Source organism: Monopterus albus, unplaced genomic scaffold, assembly GCF_001952655.1.
Source record: "Monopterus albus unplaced genomic scaffold, M_albus_1.0 scaffold106.1, whole genome shotgun sequence".
Lineage (NCBI taxonomy): Eukaryota > Metazoa > Chordata > Actinopteri > Synbranchiformes > Synbranchidae > Monopterus > Monopterus albus.
This window is the reverse complement of record NW_018127986.1, coordinates 232,949-259,251: the sequence shown is the minus strand read 5'-3', so window position 1 is coordinate 259,251 and position 26,303 is coordinate 232,949. Positions and strand designations below refer to the sequence as shown.

The 26,303-nt window shown below is 41.9% G+C and overlaps 2 protein-coding genes across 8 annotated transcripts in view; both read left to right on the top strand.

Annotated features, from left to right (window-relative positions):
* The window catches only part of LOC109966132 (serine/threonine-protein kinase WNK2), a 40,114-nt gene extending 28,165 nt beyond the window's left edge, over positions 1-11,949 (top strand). The window contains exons 25-31 of the mRNA XM_020610760.1: positions 44-708; positions 2,266-2,492; positions 2,693-2,917; positions 4,411-4,509; positions 7,918-7,962; positions 8,474-8,760; positions 9,368-11,949. Coding sequence (XP_020466416.1) covers positions 44-708; positions 2,266-2,492; positions 2,693-2,917; positions 4,411-4,509; positions 7,918-7,962; positions 8,474-8,760; positions 9,368-9,718 — 1,899 coding nt within the window. The 3' untranslated portion in view covers positions 9,719-11,949. The remainder of the gene's footprint in view (positions 1-43; positions 709-2,265; positions 2,493-2,692; positions 2,918-4,410; positions 4,510-7,917; positions 7,963-8,473; positions 8,761-9,367) is intronic.
* A 330-nt stretch (positions 11,950-12,279) lies between these two features.
* brpf1 (bromodomain and PHD finger containing, 1) lies at positions 12,280-25,167 on the top strand. Of its 7 annotated transcripts, none has more exons than XM_020610720.1 (16): positions 12,280-12,634; positions 13,903-14,684; positions 15,087-15,276; positions 15,365-15,652; positions 15,964-16,481; positions 16,778-16,967; positions 17,051-17,191; positions 17,825-17,953; positions 18,453-18,834; positions 20,332-20,640; positions 20,759-21,037; positions 21,118-21,265; positions 22,253-22,386; positions 23,088-23,203; positions 23,311-23,465; positions 24,125-25,167. In XM_020610720.1, the coding sequence occupies exons 2-16, from the start codon at positions 13,948-13,950 to the stop codon at positions 24,306-24,308; spliced, it is 3,900 nt and encodes a 1,299-aa protein (XP_020466376.1). In that variant the 5' UTR covers positions 12,280-12,634; positions 13,903-13,947; the 3' UTR covers positions 24,309-25,167. The 7 variants fall into 7 exon arrangements, with proteins under 7 accessions (XP_020466376.1, XP_020466383.1, XP_020466377.1 ...); XM_020610727.1 differs by having other exon boundaries at positions 12,283-12,634; positions 17,060-17,191; positions 24,125-25,166; XM_020610721.1 differs by lacking the exon at positions 12,280-12,634 and adding an exon at positions 12,890-13,005.
* Positions 25,168-26,303: the final 1,136 nt, after the last annotated feature.

The following is a 26,303-nucleotide window of genomic DNA, read 5'->3' as shown; positions in this document are numbered from 1 at the left end:
ATGTTTATGGACCCTAATTTTGTTATGTTTCTCTTCCTTCCAGGTCATCCCCACTCTGTCTAATGTCATTTGTCCTTTAGGGAAAAGCAAGACAAGCTGTGGTGCCTACTGTTCCCCAGCACCATCTAGTGGCTTTGGAGGGTCTCAGAGCTCGAACAAAGGCATAAGCAGGAAAGAAAAGGCAGTGTGTGTTGCTGGGGGTAGCTCCTCTGTGACAGCTGTGGCTGATGATGAGAATGCAGGAACATCCAAAACCCACAGTGGTAACCGCTGCTCTGCCCCACCAAATTTCTACCAGGCCACCCCGGTTTCCAGCCCTGATGCCACCCCATGCCATATCCCGCGAGCGCAGACGATTGATACTCCAACGCATCGCTCCTACCTCCACTCCTCTCATCTCCACTCTGACTCAGGAGATGAAGACAGCAGCAGCATAGCTCTCCCTCCAAACCCCACCGCCTCAGCTCCTGCCCTGTCTGAGCACAGTGGAAGTGACCTCATGAAGAGGGCCGTGGCCTTCCTGCGGCGCTCTGGTCGGAGCAAAAGTGAACAGAGCTCGGATTCACCGAGTCGACAGTCCGTGACCATGAATGGTCACGCTCCCTCTGCTTCGGCAGGGCATGCCCACTCATCCTACATTAGCAGTGACAATGACTCTGAGTTTGAGGATGCAGATATGAGGAAAGAACTTCAAAAACTGAGAGAAAAGTAAAGTAACTTACACACATGCAATCACTCACAGCTGCACAGATGTACTGCAAAGTCTGTTAACAGCGTTTTCATGTTATTCACTTTTGAAGCATATCAGTTTACAGTACGTGCTTAGTTTTTACCACCTCTTATTTACAAAAAACAAGTTATGATTTCCTTTCTTGATAATGGCAGATTCACTATTCAGTTCTGACTGCTCTAATTCCAAAATAGTTTCAGAATTTTGAAGGTGCCACACATTAATCCAGTTTTAAAAAGTCAGTCAACAGCAATAGTAAACAGAACCACAGTGGAAACTAAGCACTTAGTTTGGCACTATTAGGTAAAAAAAAAAAAGTCCTGGTGGATGCAGCATAAATTAACATGTAACAGTTTCCATCTTTAGTTTTCTGGTAGCACATAGACAGGTATGTCCCTCTGCACAGTCATCACTAGTCTCTGCATGATTTCAGTATAGCATAACAATAAAAATGATCAATGTGATTAGCTGACTGCTAACCATGTTTAATTGTCATGACACCATTGTCAAAGGATCTTCCTTTTTTTATCACATTCCCAAGTTGTTGAAAAGAGTGTGCTTTATCACTTTTCTGAACAACAGTGATCTGTGAGATTCCTCACTTGTGCTATAAAAATAAATGAAGTTGCTACTGTAGCACCTTTCAAAACATACATTTTGCATAAACTCTAGAACTGAATAAATCTGATATTGTATTTCACTAAACATTTTTCAATATCCTGTCAGCCTTTATTACTGAATCAGGTACTAAGTCAGCTAACGGCAGTATTTTTCTGTACTAATAGCAGAGATGTACAGAAGTAATGGTAAAATGGGGTGATTTTAATAATTAACAAGTAGAGAGGCCATGCCAAAACTATGGAATTTATTTTGGCAACGGTAAAGATGCTGTGACGATTATTTGTTTTAAAACGTGGGAAAACTAAGAACACAATACTCATTGCTTTTACTGCTACTTTTGGCTGTCAGATGTAAATGTTCAACACTATTGTGCAATCTAAATGCATAATTAACAGACTTTTACACATTTTTACAATATCAAAAAAAAAGAGTTGTGTGTGTGTGTGTGTGTGTGTAGACAGTTTAAATGAGGTAGGCCCAATCAACCAAATGGTCAATTAATTATAACATTTTGGTGGATCAAATCACTAGGTGGCACGCCATGTGACCAGAATATCCTGGAGCCAGTTTTGGCCCAAGAGCTTTGTGCTACCGTGTTATTGTTTTCTCTGTTTTTTCAGTGACATTAATGGCCATGTAGAAGCCTGCAAACTGATCAGACGCCACAAAGTTTAGGTGTCTTAACATGTTTCTGAAACACAGGCAGAGCTTTTTAAATAATTACTAACAAATCAAGAAAGGATGTCTCTTGACCCAGGTGTCATGATTGCAAGCCGTAATGAGAGGCTCTAGTGGACTATGCAGAGAATAAATTGCTGTAGAAAGCCTGGAAAAAAAGCCAGTGAAATTGGAAGGCAACCTTTTCAGAGCTTCTGAGTTAGTTTGTCTGTTCTTTCTCTGTACCTTCTCAATAGACACCTGAAGGAGATCTCTGAGCTGCAGGCATTCCACAGGAGTGAGATTGAGCGTCTGTACAAGGAGCTGGGCAAAACTCTACCCCCCAGTGTCGGGCTGCTTCATGTAGCGCCGCCAAGCGGCCGCAGGCGCAGGGCTAGCAAACACAAACTGAAGGCTGGAAAACTGCTCAATCCAATGGTGCAGCAGCTCAAAAACAATGTTAACACCACCACTGACAGGAAAGGTGTGTGGGTTGTGGTGGTGGGGTGACAAGTGGTTTATGTGATGATTTGTATGTATGGGAGATCATTTTCAGTCTGAAGGACACAGTTGTGGAAAACGCAGAGGTGGTGTCAGATTCAGAACACTGTAGGAGTGTGTGAACCACAGACTGATTCACTCTGACTCACTTTCTTTTTTCTTGTATTTATTTATTGCAACAAGGTGAGAGGGCTGTCAGTTCACCTGGATCGCCGTCTAAAAGTTCAGTTCTGTCAGATGGCCACTCCAGTGGTGGCTCCAGCTCTTGCAGTCAGCCCAGCACCACCCCAGAGCAGGTCCACACCCAGCAACCCTGTTCCTTGAAGGGTTCTTTCTCCTCAGACAACATCTATGCTGGGCTACACAGTGATGGAATGGCTAACCAAGCAGGCCCCGACCAAGGCCAAGGTACACATCATAGGTTAATGTGCATGTCGGCGTGTGTGTGAATGCGAATGGTCTCTACACAGCTGCCAACAGAGCTATGGCACATGCTTGAATTTGTTTATGTTGTCCAGACTGCTCACAAACCACTTGCGAATAGAAAGATCAAAAGAGTTTCACCTTGAAGGACAGTAGACACAAACAGGACCAGTTCATTTGAACAGAACTGTAACGTTCATACTGTACTGCATGTAGTACCACTTAAATGCTATGTATATTCACTACCATTAAAGCCATATGTTAGCTGTTCCTTACCAGGTGGCTAGCATCTGTTGGATTGAGGAAAAGAGGAGTGTTACATAATATAGTAATATGGATACACTGGAGTTTCTGAGTCAGTAAAGATAACCGATGATTGATGTGATAAGTTGACACCACTTGTAATAATTCAACTGTCAAACATTTTAAAACAAGTTCGCATTGCAAGGTGAATTCAGGGAATACTTTGTTTAGCACTGGGAGAAATAAAATGGGCAAAGAACAGCAAGTTACACCGGGTTAACTTGGCAAGTGCACTGGTACTAAAGGTTGAGCATAAAACAAAGAAAACATGAAAATTGATTCACAGTTCTACTGTAATCCACAGTGTAGAGGATAATTTAATTATAGTTATTTAATAAATGTGGCTGTTGTACAGTATAAAGTATATTAACCGATCTGCATTTAAGTCTACTGCAAGTTAGACCAGTCTATAATAAAGAGAATGATGAATGTTAAGGTTAAAAGGTTTATCACTGTGTTCTTGGCTAATATAAAACCAGGAGCTGGCACTCCCTCAGTTCAACAGCTGCAGACAACAGACAGATAATGAAACATGGCTCTTTTTGTAGGTTGCTAACAGTATTTAGGTGTTGGCAAAGAGAGAGGAAAGAATCTTTATTGAAAGTAATCATCCTTGTAAAACTGGCATTGTACCCATTCCACAAGGTTTTAGTGCTGAAAGTTGCCACAGTTTGCCATGTATTTTTTTTTTTTTTTTGTTGTTGTTGTTGTAGGAAATGTTTATTGGATCATTTTGATGCACTGCATAATGCCATCTTTTTCAGCTGTAGAATTTGTCAGTTTAGTGCATTTTCTCATATCATGCCATGGCACTTCTAGGGACAGATGTTGCAAATTACTCCAAGCTATAAACACTTTTATTTGACACCATCAAATAAACAATCAAACAATAGCATTGTAGACTAAACCCAAGCACACAACCTCAGTACCTTTTACCTGTTAGTCCCTTTGTTTTGTTTTCAGCTCCCCTAATATCAGTTGTAATTATTGGCTGAAGTTCCATCATCAGACCGATAATAAAGTTTTGTAGTAGGATCCTGCATATGGTGCATTCCTTCTTAGTATCCTTTACTGGTGCTTTTGATGGTGGGGGTATCTCATCCCAGTCTCTGTGCACTTTTACAAAGTATCTCTCTTGTTTCTTCTCTTCTTCCCTCTTATATTCATTTTTACAGGCTGGACGGTTTACCACCAAACGTCTGAGAGAGTCACCTATAAATCTAGTAGCAAACCACGCACTAGATTCCTCAGTGGACCTGTGTCTCTGTCCATCTGTTTGTATTTGTTCTTTTCTATTTCCCCTCACTCATTTCCATCTTGTCCTTATTTAACCTACCTCTCTCTCCCTACAACCAAGTTTTTTTTATTTTATTTATAAGTAATGTAGTGGATCTTCTGTCTCACTTTCCTCACAGGCTTCCTCATCTGCCATACATCACAATTTTCTAGTCTGATCATTCACCCTTTCCCTCAACAACCTCTAAAACTGAGCTCTGTATGGTTCTTTTCCCCCCTGATGACCAGAGGATGTCCATCACATGCACTTGTGATGTTGATATGCTAAACTCATATCAGCTAAGTCAATTGAATCTGGCTAATGTAAGCATATGCCACCAGAACTAAAGGCTTGTCCAGCCAGGAAATGTTCCCTTTCCTTCAGGCAATCAGAAGTGCAGGTCATATTTCTGGCTAGCTTGTGTTTTAGCTTATGAATTTACTGGAGGTGCCTTCATTTATTACTGCTGTTAAATCATTGCAACTCTGTAGACACTTGTTTGTGGTACTTAAAGGTGCTGTTGGTTCCCAGGCTTGTGTATCATTTTATTAAGGACTTCCATTAATAATAATCTGTGCCCTGGTGCTTAAAATTGCGTATGAGCTTGTATTTAAAACCACGGGACCACTTAGTTTGAAATGGCTGTTAGAATGCAGGGAGTTGTCATTGCTACGTATCTGTTGTCCAGGAGTCGAGGTTTGAGCAATAAAAAAAAAAATACAGTCGGCATAATAAATAAACAGCCACATTAGAGCTGTAGTGTCTGTGCAGGCAAAGCAGGGAACTCAACACTATCAACCTTTCAAAGCAATGGTGTCGCAGCAAGATGGTTCGACACCTCGATTTACCTTGCCAAAAATCACATGACCATCCCAAATGAAGCTTCATAACGTCACACTCGTATCAGCACAGTGCTTGGAATACTGTAGGTGTACTTGTCATTCTGCCACATTATTGAAAAACAGTGTTAGTCTGTGAGCTGTTTTTATAATCCAAGATTTAATGAAGGAAATTACATTAACGAAACTATTAAGACCATCAGGATTCTAACTGTTTCTTCGTGGGCTCAGATTTATTCCACCCACAAATGCAGCACCAAGGATGTGGCCAGCAAATGTCGCCATTTTTCACTGTGAGATGTTTCAAAACAGGGAATCATTTTCAATACAATTGCTTCATTTTGATTCAGTGTTTTAGAAAGCCTCCTTTGGTCCATTACTAGTGCAAGTATATAATGTCCCCTACTGGGGATCACTGGGTTTTGGCAGTCTGATTGGTTGTATGTTAAGCAGGAGTAACAGGGTATGCTATATTAAATCACTGTTTTTCTAAATGGGTTGTTGGAAAATATCATTCATGAATACAGGTTGAGTGATCACTGTACCTCTTAATATCAAATGCAGTTCCAAGAATGTAAGCACTGTCTCTGGTGGTGGTGAGGAATGAAGAAAAAAACGAGCAGCTGTTCTATGAATTCACAATGATACCAAAGACTGTTCAGCTATTTGGCAGGAAGGTTGAAAAGGGAACATTTCTAGCCTGTGCAATCCTCTTACATTCTTATGTGTAACCTTCAGTAAATAATAATACTAATTGTATGTACTTTAAATGTACAGTCTTTCCTCTGGCAATCATCCAGAACCACTGTTAAATTCATAGCCATTCATTTATGGGTATAACACCCCCTCCCCCTCATATAAATGCTTTGTGCAGTGGTGCTTCTGGCTTTAAAAACAGACTCTACAAGTACACAGAGGCTTGTGAATGGCTAGTCCTTTCCAAACATGGGCCTGAGGTCAGGTCTATGATGAGCCAGTGTACCCGTTTTGTGTGTATGCGTGAGAGAGAATGCCAAAACCTTTATACTTTATTTGTTGTGTTTCCATCCACTGTTGATTTGTATAACATCTCCCAAGTGAAGGCACTTTGCCCACGTCCGCAGTCCTGTGTATACTAACACAGAGAAACCCTCCCAGCCCTTCCCTGATAGGCAGGGCTCTTTGCTGTCCCTCATGTTTGGACGGAGAAGACGTGCATGGTGCAGGCGCCAGGCAGGGCATTGATGGAGACTTGCTCCGCCATATGAAGGGCTGTATCATCAATACTTCTACTTTTATTTTCTGCTTCCACCTCTCCTGAGTTACCTGCATGTTTCTGCCAAGTGCTAACACTGAGTTCCAGCTAGTCTCTACAGTATGTGCTCTTTCAGTTTGAGATTTGATTTCTTTTTGTATTAGGTTTTGTTTCACAGGCATTCTCACATCGACAAAGGGATCTCCTTTTTAACCTATGTTCCAGTCTACCTTTTCTTTTTTTTGTACTTTTAGCGAAGGCAGTGGGATTTACAGCTGATGGGATGAAGCTTTGTTCCAAGACACATATATAACAAATGGAAAAAAAAATTCTACTAATGATAATCACCATTAAATAGGACGGTGCTCCAGTAGTGAACATAAGATCCAGAGAAACTGAACTTGATCACAAGATTAAATTTTAGATATGAATATGTACAAACCTTTAACATAACTTTCCTGGTCCAAAGACTGAGTTATGTACCTCCTATTCATTTTTCCAAGTATCCCTTTTTTTAATAACCATTTATAATAAGACAACTGGATGTTATTGTGTCATATTAGGTGATTTCTTCTAGGTGAACATTATGTGCTGTTAAATAGATAACTAAAACGTCAAATAGGATGGTAGTTTTCGATATGGTCTCCAAGCATTTGCTAATAAGGTAGCAATTTGAAGGATTCCTACAATATATGATAGTTATTGGCCTCATTAGTGCCACACAGTCTCCAGAAACTTGTTCTAATACCTTGGTGTAGTTCGCCTACAAGCGTAATAACAAATCATAGTATTTTCTCACCCAAAATGCCTCCATGTCAAGGTGTAGGTTGTCTTCCAGTTGCAATTTACCGATCTCCCAGTCTTTCACTGGAATCCCATTTTTCCAATTTATTCTTCATGTATGTATTCACCAATTTGGATTCTTGGAGTCCTTGATATAGTCTACCTTGTTCTGCCTTTCATATAAAACTCTATTAGCCTGTTGTGATCTCTCCATACCAGTTAATGAACCAATAGGTCATGGTGTAAATCCTAAATAATTCAAAATTTATTTGGTACTTTTATACCTTATTTGTAGCATTGATTTGAGTGACAGTGAAGGCATTTTTAGCCAGTGTCTGTCCAGCTCAACATTGTTTAAAAAAAAAGAAAACCTTGAATTTTCAGGACGGCAGCCTATCAGATGGTCTACATCTTGGCAAGGTTGCTAGAAATGCAGGAATTCATTAATGTGCGCTGAATGTGCGTTTGAAGCAGCTTGTCCACATACTTGTGGTGTGCAGTGTGTCTTGGCCTAACTGTTTCTGTCTTGTGCTGTTTTACCTTTTTATAGGGTCCACTCTGAAACGACTTTGTCTAGGCAAAGAGCGCAGTAGTAGTAACTATCTTATTTACTTTCTTACTCTGTCCTCACTATTTTAGTCCACCTTATGTTTGTATGTGCACTGTATTTTCTCTTTATTGTTTTGGCACTTTGAAACTGTGGCGGTTCTTGTTAAAAATGCAGGTTACTCAGATTGTTGCATTATTTTATGTTTGTTGTTTTGCATGGCGTTGTGCCTACTTGTCGTTTGGTGAATTTTTGTCATTGCTTGCATATAGAACATTTCATTTGTCTGTACAGTAATTACTTACCTTTTATGTTGTAATCTTTTGGCTGCTATGTTGGCAACATTTTTCATAGATGTAGCTCTACAGTATGCACATTTACTCTGGTCTCAGCAAAACCATTAGAACTGTCTTTTTAAAGTGTTAATAGCTGGCTTTAGTGAAGGTGTCATTATAGCATAGTTGTGTTTTTTTTTTTTTAAAGTGTGATAAATTGTCATAGAGCAGCCAATTGTCAGTTTTCTTGATTGGGCAGATTTTTAAAACCTCTGTCTTTTCAGGGGCTTCTCTCAGCACCACACCAGCTCAGACACAGCCATCACGCTCCACAGCCGCACCCTCACCATCTCCTCAGCTAATCACACGGCTTGCGCAGGTTCAGACCAACAACAGTAACAACAAGAGAGGCACGTTCACTGATGATCTTCACAAACTGGTAGATGACTGGACGAAGGAGACAGTTGCAGCTGCCAATCAACCACGACTTTCCCTGAATCAGATCAAACAGCAGAGACGCCAGCAGGACCTGGAATGCAGAGCGCCACCCATAGGAGCTGCTGCACATGAGGTATTTGTGCATTAGATGATTTAGGATCATTGTACTTTGATCTAGGACTGGGTGATGTGGCCAAACCAGGCATTCCACAAAAGGTCACCATGTTATTCTACACCTAATGGTCCTTGCACAGTAGAACTGGTAGCCGTATGTACTTTTATGTGCCACATTAATAAAACTAGACAGCACTCAGAGAGTACACACTCCACCCAGGGCCAAGTCTGTTTCTCCACGCCATAAAAGCAATATTGACAGCGTGATCCTGGGGTTGCAGCTACTACAATAATATGTTTTATGCAGTAATATTTTATTTCATAAAAGGAGTGTGCTACTGACTACTAAACCTAATCTGTTTTTTGTACATAAAAGATAATGCAGCAAAGAGCTTCTTGTTTTTTTGGTTTTGGTTTTATATAGTGATATATGTTGTAATGTGGACCCTGAGTTTTTGGTATGTTTACATCCCTAGCTACTAGTGGCAGTTTGAGATGGCAGACTTTAACTTTCTGTATATTCAAGATGAGATGGTTCTGTCACCCAGCCCTACTTTGATCCAAGACATTTGATGCAATTACAAGGCCCTATATGTACTATTTTGTACAACTCGTTTTTCTTCCAGATGAAATGTCAGGTTGGTCCCAGCAAGTTCCATCTGCCTCTTTCCTGCCCGTTGACTGCTGCTGTAGGCCCTGGTATGCCCACAACACTAGCTCCCAACTCCTCGGCAATGCTCCCTCCAGGGTACCTTCTCCCAGTAGGTGCCTATGGCGGTATGGTTCCCAATCCTCTTTACCCTCAGCAGTGGCCTGGCATGCCTAGCCCATTAGGGTCCCTTGGTCCTGTAAGCATGCTTGGTGCTGCAAGAATGATTCCCTATGCCACAATGGCAAACCCAGGGATCCAAGCGTACCCTCTGGTCAGGCACAACCATGAGAATGGCCCCTGTCCAAAAACCACTAGGACTACCTGATCTGCTAACTGAAATTTGTTGGTGTGGTGGGCAGGATAGTCTGCAACTGTACAGAATCTGATATTGTAAATAAGAGGACAGAGTGTTGATATTCTTTATGCAACACACATCTGTAATGAACTGTGTGAGTGTGTGTGTATGTGTTTGTATGTTTGTATATTATACAGTACATGTTAAGTATGTGTGTACACAGAATGCTTTTTGGCTTTGGTCTTGACTAAACTCAGCCATACAGAACATTTTCTCAGCAGACACAAAACATATTTCACTATATTCTTTATTATGGCAGTTTTCTCATTGATTTTGCCTTTGTGTGTTATGTTCACTTTAAACACTACATTGGAATCCAAATACCAGTGGTTTGGGATACAGTGACAGGGCAGTATTTATGATGACGATATTTGATGGAATGTAGTGCCTTGAACATCGATTTATATATATATATTTTTTTTCATTCTGTGGAACATAGCATGTCTGCATCCAGCTTATTTCATTTGACAGTAGCTGGAGTGCATTACAGACACTTGTTTTTGGTTTACATACGAATGCCCTTGTAGTACTGCACTATTAACACAGTATATGGTCTTATTTAAACAATAAAATCATGTATGAACCCTTGTTTACTTCCCACCCCATGACAGATGGAATGCCATAGTGGGGAGCTGTACCGTTGCCTTGCAGAAACAAATGACAAATGGTTAATAGAAGACTGATGAGAGAAGGAAAAAAAAAAGTACGCCAGCAGCCAAAATCCACTCTTTCAGGTCAAATGGTTCTGTTGGACACAGCCTCTTTTTTTTTTTTTTTTGTTATGAAAACAGATGTGTTGGACAGCACAAGAGTTGTCAGTGTTGTAGCCTTGTGCCCAGAGGAAAGCCAGTGTCCAGAGCCATATAGACTGTACATAGTTCTTTCTACAGTATATGCCTCTGCTCGTGTTCTGATCAGAATGTAGCAGTTAATATGTGAAGGCTTGAAGCTTAAAAGTGCAATTTAACCCCTCCACAAAGCTTTGATCGTGGCCTTGCCACAAGCCTTATCTCTGATGTGTGCAATAGGAGCAAGAGGAAAAATCAAAGTCACAAATCACCAAGCAACAGACAGAAGTTAACAGGCAAAGTTTAAACATAACAGACCACCCTGCACCTCTGAATTCACTAAATGTTCCTTCAACTTGGCTGTCCTATTACTCAGCATACACTGTATGTACACAGTGTTTTGTGCAATCACCTGTTAAGTCTGACATTTTTAACTTATTTGTTTAAAACTTTTTTGATGCTGCTATCATCTGAGGTGATTCCATTGTATAGTTAAGCATTCAGTTTGCATAAGATGGTACTTAAAAATAAGGCTTCTCAAATTAAACAAATGAGATGCCCACACAACAGTGTTATTGTCTTGTTGAAATTCTGATGTTTTTCCCAGGCTGCTTTTAAAAACAGCCTCAGTTTTCTTTTTCCAATGATATATTGCAAAAATTCAGATACTTGATGTGGGAGATTTGCACAATTTATAGTCTCCTCTAATTCTACTGTACATAGTGGGTTTCACTGCTTTATTTTTCTTTTCTTTTTTATCACTGACCAGCATGGCCAACATCTCATATCTCACAAAGCAAAAATCAACAACACGGCTACTATGGAAAAAAAAAAAAATTCACATTTTCGACATATTTTGAAAGGGTCCAGCACTTCAATCCTGCTAAGCTGTGAAATGTACAGTTTTCTTGTAGTTTATATTTGTACATTTTGTTTCCCTGGGTGGTGGTGGTGGTGATGGAGGGCCTGCTTTTGATGTACATTTTTCCATCAATTCGGTTTGAATTGGACTTTTATAGAATACTATGCAGAGTCCTCTGCTTTGGTGAAATACTTCCAGTAGTAAGAGATTTCTGTTCTCTGTCACTTGTATCAGTAGCCTATGTTTTGTTCCACCCTCCTCGCTGCTAACACATAAGGAACAGAGGAGGGAATAGCCATTGTGGGCATATTAATTTGGGTGCAGTGATGATAATAGGGTTGAAATACACAGAGCAGCAGACCTGACCTATCTGAACCCTGCCCGAACAATATTGCCCCCTGGTGAATACGCTCTGATTGTCAAAAACGTGTTTCAACTGTCTGGGATGGCTTCTGCCTGCTGTGCCCCGCTGCATTACCCCACCCTGCCCTGCTGCACTCTTATCACAGACTGTATGTGGACAGAGAAATAAATAAATATTTTGGGCTTGATGGTATGTGTCATTGTTTTCATTTCCATTTTAATTTCTGGAGGCCATATCAGAATAAGGTAGGCTAAACCTCTGGAAGCGGATGTAGCATGTATAAACATATACGAATAAAAAAAAAAAAAAAAACATTCTCATTGGAAAGTGGTTTCCTGTTTTTCCTGAACAGAGGTTGTGCAAGTGTTTGAAAATGTGATGTCCAGACAGACCATGTTTTTCAGTCAGTCCGGCTCCATATTTTATGAAGCAAAACCACAGATTCGCGACATCCAATGCAAAATTACCTCGGGGGAAAATACTGGTCGAGTAGAAATGAAGAATTAACCATTTCTGAAAGTTTCAAATAAAGTATCACTGGTTATTGTGAAATCTTGGCTAAAGTGTACGTACATGCTTTATTTCAACACCAGAGCCGAGAAATAGATCCCGCTTTGTGTGTCGAATGTGTCAACCCGCGTCTTTGGCGCAACGTTAGCTTCAGCAATGTTTGTCCCTTTTGTTCAACGGAGTTTCTGAATTACTCCCAACACAATGAAATGGTCGGGATCATATTTGGCTTCATAAAAACATTTCATTGTACCCATGCTTCCCGTGATTTCATCTGGGATTGTCTAATGGCATGAAATCGATCTGCAAACCTTCCCTGGTGTGAGGTTTCCGAAGCACACCGTCTTGAGGAACGTGGGATAGTAAGTGTTTAGTTATAACACTAGTCCGGGTCTGTAGTGTTAAATGCTAGTTTTGTGGCAACGTGGGTCACATTTGGACTACTGCTAAACCCACCGTAGATGTAATTTTGCGGCAATTTTACCCAGAAAACACGAAGTAGCAACGTTAAAGCTGCAATGCAGCTGAAGCATGGCTGTTTTCCTCCTATTGCACAAGTCGGGGGTATTTTGCCACAGGGAAGGAGAACTAAGTGTGTGGTCGACTTTAGCTGTTCGATTAAGTAACGGGGCTGATGACAAATCATGCTGCAGTAGTGTTGTAGCGTTAACTGTTAACCTCAAGAAGTCAGACAGTACTGTCATTCTGCTGCCAAGTATATGGGATTCACAGGGTGAGGTCATTGTGGAGGGAAACACTAATTTAAAAGGGCTAATGGTCATCTAAGCCACAGTCAGACTACACTTTATGTAACAGTAAGCACAATGCTGTTTATCACTTGTTATTAATTGTACTAAACACGTTCTGTAACGTCAGTGACACTGTGGCTATCGTCTGTCCTGTGAGTACAGCTATAATGTAGCACGCGAATGAACCTAGCTGGTTGACGTTACTGGACTGAATGAAGAACAAAACGTCGATTAAGGCGGTGAATTAATATAAAATTATGCTAGCGTGTTTCAGGAGCAGTAGTTAGCTGTTCCCTTTGTAGCTAACGTTGTGATATTTGGAAAGTGAAGTGGCGTTGTTGCTAGCTGCTGTTAGCTTGCTGGCTACCACCGCCAGGCTACATTGTTGAATTGTTTGAGGAGGAAGCAGAAGCAAAATGCTAAAGCTAACGTTAGCAGGATTAGAAGGCAAATCTTTTGTGTTTCAAGCTAAACCTAGAACTGTGCACTACCTATCCTGATTGGTTTTTTCTTACTAGCCTGATGGGCTGTAAACAAGCTTGAATTCACTGTAAACTAAACAGTTGAGCCATTTGTTTCACTGCACGATGACCGAAAACAATTGAAACGTTGGTTAGCAGCAGAAGCAAAATATTGGCCTAACACTAAACTGCACCTGTTACTGGGACACGGAAAAATAATTTGTTTGCCACTGGGAGAAGGGGACATGATCACGTGACTGCACCATAACAGGTGCACAGTGTGTAGGCACGATTTGTCTAGACTGCTGTCTCTAACAGCTACAGTTCAGTGGCAGGAGCTGCCTGGTATTTAATGTATTGTATAATGAAGTCTCAGTAATTGATCCTCCCATCATTCTCCTTTGTGTTCCTCTGTTTCAGATGTAAACTTGGACAGCATCTGTCCCAGCAGTGGCCATTGGCACAATGGGGCTGGACTTTGATGTAAAGACCTTCTGTCACAATCTGCGGGCCACCAAGCCCCCTTATGAGTGCCCCGTGGAGACTTGTCGTAAGGTTTACAAGAGCTACAGTGGCATCGAGTATCACCTTTACCACTATGACCATGACAACCCAACTCCTGCACAGACTGTACCCCAAAAGAAAAGAAAGGGACGGCCTCCTCGTGCCTCACTGGCTGGGTCAGGAGATACTGATGACGGCGGTAATGGAGGTCGAGGAGCGGGACACGGGGGGAACACCCCTGGTAGCCCCAACCAGTCAGAGCGCTCACACTCCCCGGGCAGAGAGACAATGACCTATGCCCAGGCACAGCGTATGGTTGAGCTGGAGATTCAAGGACGCATTCATCGTGTTAGCATCTTTGAGAACATTGATGTGGTGTCAGAGGAAGACAGCGATGCGGACAATGCTCCACCATCTGGCGCTGCTGGTAGTGGTGGAGGTGTGTGTAATGGGAATGATGGTGGAGCCGGTGGTAGCGAGGTAGGAGGAAGTGGCAAGGACCGGTCTGATATTCTATCTTCTAATGGGGGCAAAGCCACCCCAAAGTCTGGGAAGCATAAGAGTAAAGAAAAGAAGAAGGATGGCTCATATCATCACAGCGCTCAGTCTGGACCTGCAGTCAAGCTCCCCGAGGCGGTGTTCAGAGAACTGGACCAAGAGAGACCTGACGCCCCTCCTCGGCCGTCATCTTACTACAGGTCTGCACTGAGACTTAGGAGCTGGTTCATTGATAATTACATAGAAGTTATAAGGATTAGAAGCAGGATTATTTTTAAGTACATCACAGGCATTTTAAAGACAAAGGCAACTTGAGGAAGCATCTTTTTTTAAAACGTACTATACTTTTGGTGAGTCACAAATATTTGAAAGACATGTTTACACACCCAGTCACTAGTTTGTTTGCAGTTGTACAGCTCATTGTCAAACATGTATCAGAAACTTAACTTCACCTCAGATTGCTGGTATTATTCTATTGTTAGTTCCTCTTTCAGGTTGAAGTTTGTGATAATTCTATACTCCCAATTAATTCAACTTATTTTCTTCTTTGTACTGTGTATAATTATACACATCTTCCTCTTCTCTCTAACTCTGGTGTTCAGGTATATTGATAAGTCTGTGGAGGAGCTGGATGAGGAGGTGGAGTATGACATTGATGAGGAGGATTACATCTGGCTTGACATCATGAACGACAAGCGGCGGCGTGATGGAGTTACACCCATCCCTCAGGAGGTGTTTGAGTACCTCATGGACCGCTTAGAGAAGGAGTCCTACTTTGAGAGCCATAACAAGGTACCTGAGCATGGATACTGAGGTGAAGATTGTATTTTAACACCGGATCATATAGAAACTGATCTCTGTTCACGCTCCTTTCCCTCAGGTGGACCCCAATACCCTAATCGATGAGGATGCTGTATGCTGCATCTGTAATGACGGAGAGTGTCAGAACAGCAATGTGATCCTGTTCTGTGACATGTGTAACCTGGCAGTACACCAAGAGTGCTATGGTGTTCCCTACATTCCAGAGGGCCAGTGGCTCTGTCGTCGCTGCCTGCAGTCTCCAAGTCGAGCAGTGGACTGTGCTCTCTGTCCCAACAAGGGAGGAGCTTTCAAACAGACAGATGATGCACGCTGGGCACACGTAGTGTGTGCCCTCTGGATCCCAGAGGTAATCTGTACCCGATTATGTGCATGTTTGATTTGAATTACATAATCATCTTCGTTAGTCTGTTCTTCAACATCAGAGTTGCTTTATTTTCCACAGTGTAAGGATTTAATATTATTAACTGGATAATATAAAGGTGCTGCATAGATATTTTCAGAATGTGACGTATCTTACATACACTGTATCTTGATGTTTTCACGGCTCTAACAACTGAAATGATACAAAGCCAGCTGAATGTCATCTGTTAATGTACAGTTTGGCAGTGATCCGTCAGACTACCTTATTACTAACCTAACCATTGCTGCTTTTCCCAGGTCTGCTTTGCTAACACAGTCTTTCTGGAACCAATCGATAGTATTGAGCACATCCCTCCTGCACGCTGGAAGCTCACCTGCTACATCTGCAAGCAGCGTGGTTCAGGCGCCTGCATCCAGTGTCACAAAGCCAACTGTTACACAGCCTTCCATGTTACGTGTGCCCAGCAGGCAGGCCTCTACATGAAAATGGAGCCTGTCAGAGAGACTGGAGCCAATGGCACCTCTTTCAGCGTCCGTAAGACGGCTTACTGTGACATTCACACACCCCCAGGATCAGCCCAACCTTTGGGAGGGGTTGGCGGGGCCAGCATGGGTTCGTCTCACAGTGAAGGAGAGCTGGAGGAGGATGACGAGCCCAGCATCGGTCATGATGATGACTCCAAGGGCTGGAGCTCTGAGCGAGCCAAAAGGGCGAAAGCAAAATCCAGGCTGAAGATGAAGAGAGCAAGGAAGATCTTAGCAGAGAGGAGAGCTGCTGCACCAGTGGTGTCTGTACCCTGCATACCTCCTCACAGGCATGTACAAACTACAGCTTCCAAATTTACTTCAAGTTCTTCACACCTCCTGCCAGCACATATGGCTTTTTTCCTTTTTTATATACAGCTGTATGTGGAACACCAGGTGTATATGGAAACATCACTTGTTAGGATGACTTAGGTTCAATATCATGGTTTTTTTTTTCTTCATTGCCTACTAGATGTGCTGCACTGTTTACTACTCTTCTCTAATGGAGACTCTTCTTATATTCAGTAAAGAAAATGTTGCATTTATATCATGGGAGTACAAGACTTATAGTGTTTGTTTTCTTCAGGCTAAGCAAAATCACCAGTAACTTAACGGTACCCAGAAAGGGCCAGTTCATGCAGCGACTTCACAGCTACTGGACCCTGAAGAGGCAAAGTCGCAACGGTGTACCTCTGCTGCGCCGGCTCCAGACTCACCTACAGTCACAACGACATATTGACCCTTTCCCACCGCAGCCTCCTTCACAACTTCCTTCAGTAAGTCATTTCAGTGTATGTTACTGTAATTCTGCGCATGTGTCGTTCAGTTATTCAACCTGTTTGTGGGTTTATTTCTCTTGGTGGTGCAGAGGGACAGCGAGGAGAAACAGACTGCCTTAAAGGAACAGCTGAAGGCATGGCAGAGACTGCGACATGACCTGGAGAGAGCCAGGCTGCTTGTGGAGCTCATACGCAAGAGAGAAAAACTCAAGAGGGAGACGGTGAGACAAAATCGGATTTGGTTCTGTCACTGACAGGTATCGAAACCTAATACTAGCATTTACACTAGGTTATTAGTGACCCGTGTAGTATGCACTATATAGTGTTGGGTTGTACGTGCTCCCAAGCAGGCACTGAGATGCCGCTTCAATCTAAAAATAATTTTTAGCTATTTTTATATACTTTGTTTTTCTGCTTCTTTGGAGCTTTTCATTCATTTCAGTTTTTCTCAAAGGTTAAATATTTATTTGTTGTGGTTAGGTCTTGGAGAGCGTGGGAGGGTCTTGTACTGTTGGGAAGCTCTGACACACCAAACAGTTATGAATCAGCTAAGAAAACAGTTGCACTCATTATCTGCAAACCACATCAGTGCATACACACCATACACTGTGAGGTCATTGTGCTATTGGAATGAGTCTCCCATATGAACTGTCTGAATGAAGAGCAAGACTTTTCCTTCACACAGGCATTCCAGTGCTGTCACATGAGTGTATGGGTGCACATGTAAATTTGAATTGAACTGGTGTACACTCATAAACACACATTTCTTACTGCACAGATTTCACATCCCAGCACTTTTTAATATATATATTCTGTCAGCAGGTAGATATTGTTAAAAATGTGTCTGTGTTCAGATTAAAGTGCAGCAGATGGCGCTGGAGATGCAGCTGACTCCTTTCCTGGTGCTGTTAAGGAGTACACTGGAACAGTTACAGGAGAGAGACACTAACAACTTTTTCACTGAGCCTGTACCACTGGCAGAGGTAAGTAGACTCAGTCACACATACTCACATTTACATTACCCGTCCACTTTTCATATCATCAGAAATCGGACTAATTACATTAGTATATATTGTGTTAAACTATGACCTCTGAACCCATCTTGATTTATTTGCTTCTTTTATTTTATTTGTAAAACTTAGTTGATGCAATCCAGTATTCATTTGTACAATGCACTCTGTGGCCGTTTTATTTGGTACACCTATACGACCTAATGCTATCCAGTACAACACATCTACCACATATTCTGCCTTTACAAGCTTATACTGGACAATATTTGTTAAACCCTTCTGAGAGGTTATCTGACTTTGGTATTGGGCTCAACGGTACAGTATTAGTTCAACTCCGATTCCAACTTGTTAGTATAATTACGTTTCATTTTAGTAACAACTTTTTTCACTCACATTTGCACTGAAAATTCAAAGGATTATTAGGACTTGTGGGTGGTGATTTTTTTCTAATCTCTTATCTGCTCCTGTCCAGGTACCAGACTACCTGGACCATATTGACACTCCAATGGACTTCCAGACCATGTGGAACCTGCTAGAGGACCATCGCTACCTCACCTTTGAGGCCTTTGAGGCAGACTTCGGCCTCATTGTCAACAACTGCCTAAAGTATAATGCCAAGGATACGGTCTTTTATCGTGCTGCCCTGCGTCTCAGAGAGATGGGCGGGGCCATCATAAGAACTGCCAGACGCCAGGCTGAACGAATCGGCTTTGACTATGAGACTGGCCTGCACCTCCACCGAGAGCCGAGCCCAGACAGTCGGCGTGACCAAGAGCGAGACCGAGAGAGGGAGCAGGAGCGGGATCGAGACAGGGAGCGTGAGCGAGACCGACCATTGTCTTCCAACGAAGATGGTATGTGATCATTTTTCGCTTTGGTTGTGGACTTTGTGGAAGGCAAAATGTTGTTAAGCATCAAATAAAAATCTAGATTAGAGGAAAAACATTTCAAAAGGTTTGGCAACCACATTTTGTAACTAATTACATTTGGAGAAGATAAAATATGTTTTAAAATTCCAGTCACTCACAGTTCAGGAACATTTGGCAGGCTACAAACCAGAAGATCGTTTACACTGGTGCTTTAAATCACTGAATGAACAGTGAACAACAGTGAGTGAAATATTAGAGAAAGGTGGGTGTGAGAAATGGGAGGAGGACGAAGAGAGAGGTCTATAGTATGAATGGCAATTGTAGTAGAGATTATTTTAAAGCACAGGGAAGGATTAACAGGGTTATCCCAAAATGTAGCCTCCTAGGCCTTTTTTTTTTTATACAGTGATTGAATTTCAGTCTCAGTTATAATACAGTCCTTACCACAAGTACTGAGCACCCGAAATACTACTACAGTGTATGTGGACGAAGTTGCTGAGTAAGAATTTAAGTAGCTGCAAAAGGATTTTGGCTCAGTAAGGCCTTGTGACCACTAGATGGCGTATATGATTAATGTGACTTAGAAACTAAAAACATCACAAATCCTTGATTTGAAAGTTTCTTATTTTATAGGTCCTTTGGTTTAAAATAGGGGTGTGATGATACACTTGGCTCACAAGTGGAGACAATACACAATATTGGGTTCATGAGAACAAGATGAGATGAAATGATAAATTCAGCTTCAGACTGAGTTTCAAATGTGTAAAAACACAGCCATTCATTTCTATGGGGGATTGTGTTCACCACAGCCAGCCCCAGCACCACAGGGGGCTCTGGCAAAATGGCGCAACCCCATGTGGCGAAAAAGTTGGCTCTGGTTCAACTTTCACTGCATTGGTGACAGCAAAGGGGCTGTGTTGACCAATCACTCACAGGGGACCAATACATCCCCTTACGTTAAAACACACCAGGGAGTTGCGTTTTTGCCAGACTAATGTGAACATATGGTCACACTCTATGCTGGCCTGGTTCTGTTATGTACAGCTTTTGCCTCAGCAAGAAATACCGTGGCGTTTTAAAATCACGAGATCTTGCAGCATGAAGTCTCATCACGCCCCTAGTTCAAAACCAAATTGTGGCTGTCTTTGTTACTAGATGAAGAGACTGGTTTGGCCTATTTCACATTTCATTTTAATTTCCATTAACACTATCTCTAAGTAGCCTCAGGCTAACTTTGGTTAAGTCTTGCAGACATGCAGAATGTGGTAAAGGATGCATCAATATTGCTTAAACTAGAAAAATAATACAACTGTAAACGTACATGCCATCATCTGTAGAAATTCTGCCAAGCATTTTGTCAACCAGGAAACACACAGACCTCTGTTACTCCCTAGTCCTATTTGACTTTAATCCTTTTATCATTATTTAATTTTCTTTCTGCCTCTGAAGGTAAATGCCTTTTTCTGTCTCTGCCTCTCACAGATTTTCTCCTCCCTGAGAACAGGCGATGGCTGCCGCTGGAAGAGCAGCTGCATTACCTGCAGACACGTCTCGATGAGGTCAGCCCAGGGAAGCACAGTATTGGTCAGTCTCGTAGAGCCAAAGCTCTGAGAAAGGAGATCAGTGTTATCAAGAGGAAGCTTGCCCACCAGCGGGAGGGGTCATCTGGGATAGTGGGCCGGGAGTCTGTGGGAGGAGGAGACCGGGCTTCTTCTCTCCCTCATCACCCATCCACTGCGGGACACCACAACGAGGGGGGAGAGAGCAGCAGCCAGGAGATTGGTGGAAAAGGTGCATTTCGGAAGATGTAAAATATCACTTATGTGCAACATGAAAATTATTATTCATGGAAAGTAACATAATAAAAATTTGATCACATTTTAACATATAAAATTTCTCTCTTTTTAAGGCCTGAGTGTGTCCTCATCTGCCCTGGCTCCAGAGGTGGGCCGTCGGACGTCTGTGCTGTTCTCCAAGAAGAACCAAAAAATGGCCGGACCCCCCAAAAGGCCAGGACGCCCTCCCAAGAACCGGGATGCTGGCTATACTGGGGTGGGGGTGAGCCAAAGCCCTATTGGTCCTCCTCAGCTGCCCTTGCTGTCACCAACCAGGCAGAGGAAGAGGCCCCGCAGCCCCCACAGCACCTCCAGCTCAGACAGTGACAGTGACAATGACGACCTGCTGCCAGGTACGGTAGACAAATGTTCCAAAAGATTTTAATCTAAAACCTTTGAGGCCCGCTTCATGATCTTTGTCTCATTTCCTCAGGTTTGCCAAGTAATGGTTTTGATGGAGGAAACCAGCCAGTGACAGAGAGCTTCCGTGTGTACAGAAATGAGCCTCGTCTGCCTCGCTCGAGCTCAGACTCTGAGTCCACAACCAGCAGCAGCAGCAGTGCAGCTTCAGACAGGACCAGGTGATTGATTTACAAACATTTTCAGTGAACATAAGATATAAAGGAAGTTCCTTTAATCTAGTTTTTATGTTACCAGTGATTCAAATGACTGCATGTAAAGGGTCATTTGTAGTAACAAACCCAAAGACACATTTTCCGCTTCTTTGCAACTCTAAAGGATCTGAGGTTTTCAGTCCTCTTTAGCTCAGTGGTTTCAGACCCAGATTTGCTAATATGGTTCAAACCCTGTTTCCAGTTGAGGAAGCTGTTTCAAGAAGACCAGCTCAGATAAACCTACTGTACAGCAGACAACTAAGTTGACTATTAACAGATGAAACAATAGTTACGCCAACTTTATAAAGCACTTTTATAGTCAAGTCAGTGTTTCTGTAGGCCTGTTGTGGAGTTCTGTTTCCAAAAGGCAAAATAATAATAATAATAATAATAATGATCACTTAATGCTACATTTAAAAAGAACTCAACTTTCCAGTGACTTTCTGGTCTCGTCTCCACGTTGAGGTTGCTGGGCAGCCAGTAGAGGCTTCAGGAAGTCACTGCCCCAGGCTGCTGGTCCACAAGAAACATTCCCAGCATGTACACTACCAGTCAAACATTTGGACATACTTTTCTCTTCAATTCAATGGGAAAGTGTCTCCAAACGTTTGAGATGTCTTTATGTTCGGGCTTAGTGTAACAAATCAAGTGACTATGATTATACATTAACTTTAGAGCTATCTTCCATCTGCTAAACTAAGTTAGTTCAATAATTACTGCACAGACACGAATGTGGTAGCAGATAAGTAAGTTTCCCAAAACTTCAAAGTATTCCTTTAAAGTATTTACAGATATGTTTTAGAGCTGTGTCAGCCAGCCAGTCATCTCAGTCATACTGGGGCTTTAATTCAGAGGTTAATGGCATATGATAATTGTTTTTAGTAGCACCAAACCAGATACAGGTATAAAATTATAACACTTGTAATAAAGTTATATGTGGCTCTTCTCTCTTAGTACAACCCCGTCTAAGCAGGGCAGAGGAAAGGCCTCGTTCTCTCGCTCGGCCTTCCAGGAGGACAGCAGCGAGGAAACTTCAGGCACAGAAAATGATTCATACTCAGTTGGAGGATCGCGGGGCGTTTCACATTGTAAGCACATTTTCACACTGATGTGTCATTATGTAAAGATAGTTTCTATTTATGTAGACCATGAGTGTCTTCTCAGAGTGATTTGAATCTTAATGTGGTTGTTAACTCATTACGGGCAAACTGCAGCATCTTTGGGTCTGTAACCAATCCAATAAGATTGCACTTATCTTGTATTTGATCAATGATCTGACTCAGAATATTAGATACCAAAGGAAACATGATGTCTTTATCACGAGACTGCTTGTGGTGATATTCCTTACAAGTTATGCTGCAGTTCATAATTTTACATTTACCTTGAGTATACGTGCATAGGAAACATGACATGTTCAGCACTAGATGTAGTGTAGACATAGTAGCTGCTGTAGATGTTGACTGTGAGATGGAGGGAAATTTAAATATAGTGCGGATAAAAACATTATTATTCACATTGACAAGTGCGACATTTTGCAGTTCCAATAACAACTAAGACTCTCTGTGTAGGACACCTAGCATAGCTCTCACCCAGTCTGGTTGTAACTGGCTCTTTTGCAACCAGCCCTGATGCACCATTGCAGAAACAGTTTGTCATTGCAGTATTTCACTTGATAGATTTCAAAAGAAAGTGGCATATCTTGTAATAAACACAAAGAACAGTCTTGTTGTTTAGTTAGAAGTGGGGTTGTATAGTGGTGACTGTTCCTGTTTTTGTGCTACTTACACAGTGGTGCGTGGCCGGGCCAGGTCAGGATGTTGGATGACCTCTGATGACTATTCTTCTCTGGAAGCTCTGGACTTGGTGTGGGCCAAGTGCAGAGGCTATCCTTCATACCCTGCTCTGGTGAGAGACAAGTAGATAATACAAGTGACATAGACCAAAGTCAAGTTTAATAAGAAATTCTGTAGGTCAGTGACTGTATATCTTCTCCTGCCACTGTTTGCCTGCAGATAATTGACCCGAAGATGCCCAGGGAGGGGGTGTTCCACCGCGGTGTACCAATCCCTGTCCCTCCTTTGGATGTGCTGAAACTTGGGGAGCAAATGACCCAGGAGGCCAGGGAGCATCTGTTCCTGGTTCTCTTCTTTGACAACAAGAGAACCTGGTCTGTGCTCCGTTTCATTTTGTCTCATCTACATTTTCACCAATCCTTTTTAAAGTTGGTCTTATGTCTTCACTGAAATTCTGTCCTTATTTACAAAATGATGACGCAAAATAGAGTAAAAACATACAAGCCACAAGCAGAATTGGCTTCTGGTATTACTGGTTGTGCACACACATGTAACTCTGCCTGTAGGTCATAGGAAATGCAGGTCAAAGGAAACTGCAGTTGAAGTTGTTGTGAAGCACTAGATGACAGAACATTTAGTACAAATGGGGCAAATGTGGTTTTTGAGAATAGTGGAGGAGGGGAAAAACATGTCGTCTTTTAGTTCATGTGCTGCACCATCACACAAGCTAAAGGTTTCTTCAGACTTTGAAGAGTGGGGGGAACGGTGAGAAACTTGATGACAGCAGCCAGTGTTATTCTAAATCTCCCTGAGATCTGTTCACCTGCTTTCAGGTCATACTCTCTAAAGAGTTAAAGAGCTAGGAGCTTATTTTCAACGACTTGACTTGTGGCCTATATTTCCTAGTAATGTCTCTGTTATGATGTGTATTTAATTTTAATTTTTATGTATGCTTTACTTTAAATGACATGTATTTTACCTCTGGAAATAATTGAATTAACACTTGAACTTGTGTATGTTTGTGCGCATGCAGGCAGTGGCTGCCACGCTCTAAGCTGGTGCCGCTCGGGGTAGACGAGGAGCTGGACAAGGAGAAGATGCTGGAGGGCAGGAAATCTAACATCCGCAAGTCAGTGCAGGTGGCCTACCACCGCGCCATGCAACACCGCAGCAAGGTGCAAGGAGATCCCAGCAGCGAAACCAGTGACAGTGACTAAATGCACAAAACCTTAAGTATCTTGCAGGTACTGTGGAGTATATTTCTCTATAGAGAGCTCAGCCCTACATCACAGAACACAAGAAACACAAGTGGGGAAAAAAATCCACTACATTGGCCCCGAGACGCACACTAAACTGTATTTAATCTGACTTCTAAAATAATGTATTTAAGAGAATTGAGAAAAATGGTATTAATAATAATCATGCTGTGGTTAGAATCATGATTTAGGCTGTTCCTCAATGTATGTTTAATAACAAAAGAGAGGTTTACAGATTCAAAAAAAGTCAAGAATAGTATTACACTATGTGGCATACACAGCTCTGCCTCTCCCTGTCATTCTTACACATGTAGTTTTACATTTGAACAGGGAAGCGCATGTAGTGGACAGCAAATGCACACCCTGTGGTTGCAATGGCTGTGAAAGCCATTGCTCCAGCAGATCTTTTTTCCCCACCTCCAAACAGGCCTTGTGCTAGAGTCCAGTCACTGATCAGATGAGCACAAAGAGAAACTGCTGCAGCCTGGACTGTGGGCAAACCAATGTTCATGTTATTTATTCTGCTTATTTCTACCTTACAAGGCCCACAAACTCATTTCACCATGGACTACTTCTGATCTCTCCAGCTACACGTTATTGTGTGGTCCTTTTGTTTCGCTCTGTCTTCATCATGTCTCCTGTTTATACGGTTTTGCTAACGTATGTCTGTGTCACACAGGCAGCTGTTGAATGAATAATGAGGACTAAACTGAAACACATGATCGCCTCACTGTCTGTCTTAGTCTCAGGCTGAAGGCTTTAGAACTTTTATATATACAGATTGCATAAATATAGACGTTTAATAAAAACAATTGAGGTTTTTTTAACTGGTGTGTGTCGTGTTGTGGTCCCTGCGTGTGTGTGTGTGTGTGTGTGTGTCCTAGAGTGGACTGTTTTTGCTCAGATTTCTTCCTTTTATTTCTTTGGAATTTCCTTTTTTGCTGACCCACCTATTTATTCTTGACAAGGAACTAGTGAGTGCTTGCTTATCACACTGTATGTTTTTGATAACAATTCACAGCACTAATGTTCAGGTGAGATTTGGTGTAGAATTAAAACAAAGAAAAACTTTTTGGAAAGGATCATCAACACTGCAAATACAAGTACTGTATACACTGATCAGCCATAACATTATGACCACCTGCCCATTACTGTGTACAGTCTGCAGCGTTGGGTTGGCACTCGTGTTACTCTGAGGCTCACTGTACACCTGTGAATCTGAAATTTGGTGACCGTTTAGTGAAAAACTTATGCAAAAGGAGTGAAAACTAGTGGTGGTGAGGACAAGTAAAGATAATGTTTTAGACAAATTCAACAGCCGCCTCAGGAAAGGTGTGATATCACCACTATAACCGCTGAATGTTTCTCTTCATACAGACCAATGTGCAGTATTTCTCATCTTCACCCATTTGAACAAAGATTCAAACGAAATGGGATCTTTTGAAATGGATGAATGAAATTTAAAGGTTTAATCTACAGCAGATCAACCCCGTCATCAGTGAGCCATGGGCGTCCGTGACCCTGTTGCTGGTTCTCTGTTTGTCCTTCTTTAGACACAGTTGGTAGATGCTAACCACTGCAGACCAGGAACACCCAACAAGACCTGTGTAGTGGTTCAAGTTACAGGTTAATGTGGACTATGTAATAGATTACCATCTGAGTAGGTAGATTACCCCTAACAGTATATTTATAGCCAGTCAAAAGATGCTTACATAACTCGGACATAACTTCAGCCTTGTGTGAACTGTTCATGTGCTCACTTTTAGGGTCATGTTTAAAAAGGGCAATGACACGTAATAGCCAAGCTGTTTACTGTAAAACAGGAAGCCAAGTTTGGGAATTGATGAGAGCCAAAAAACGATCTGTGTACAAAAAGAGGTAGTATGCTGCTGTGGTGAAATAGAGTGTGTGTGTTTGGGACTTGGACTGTACTGTAGGGCCAACAGTGACTGACTG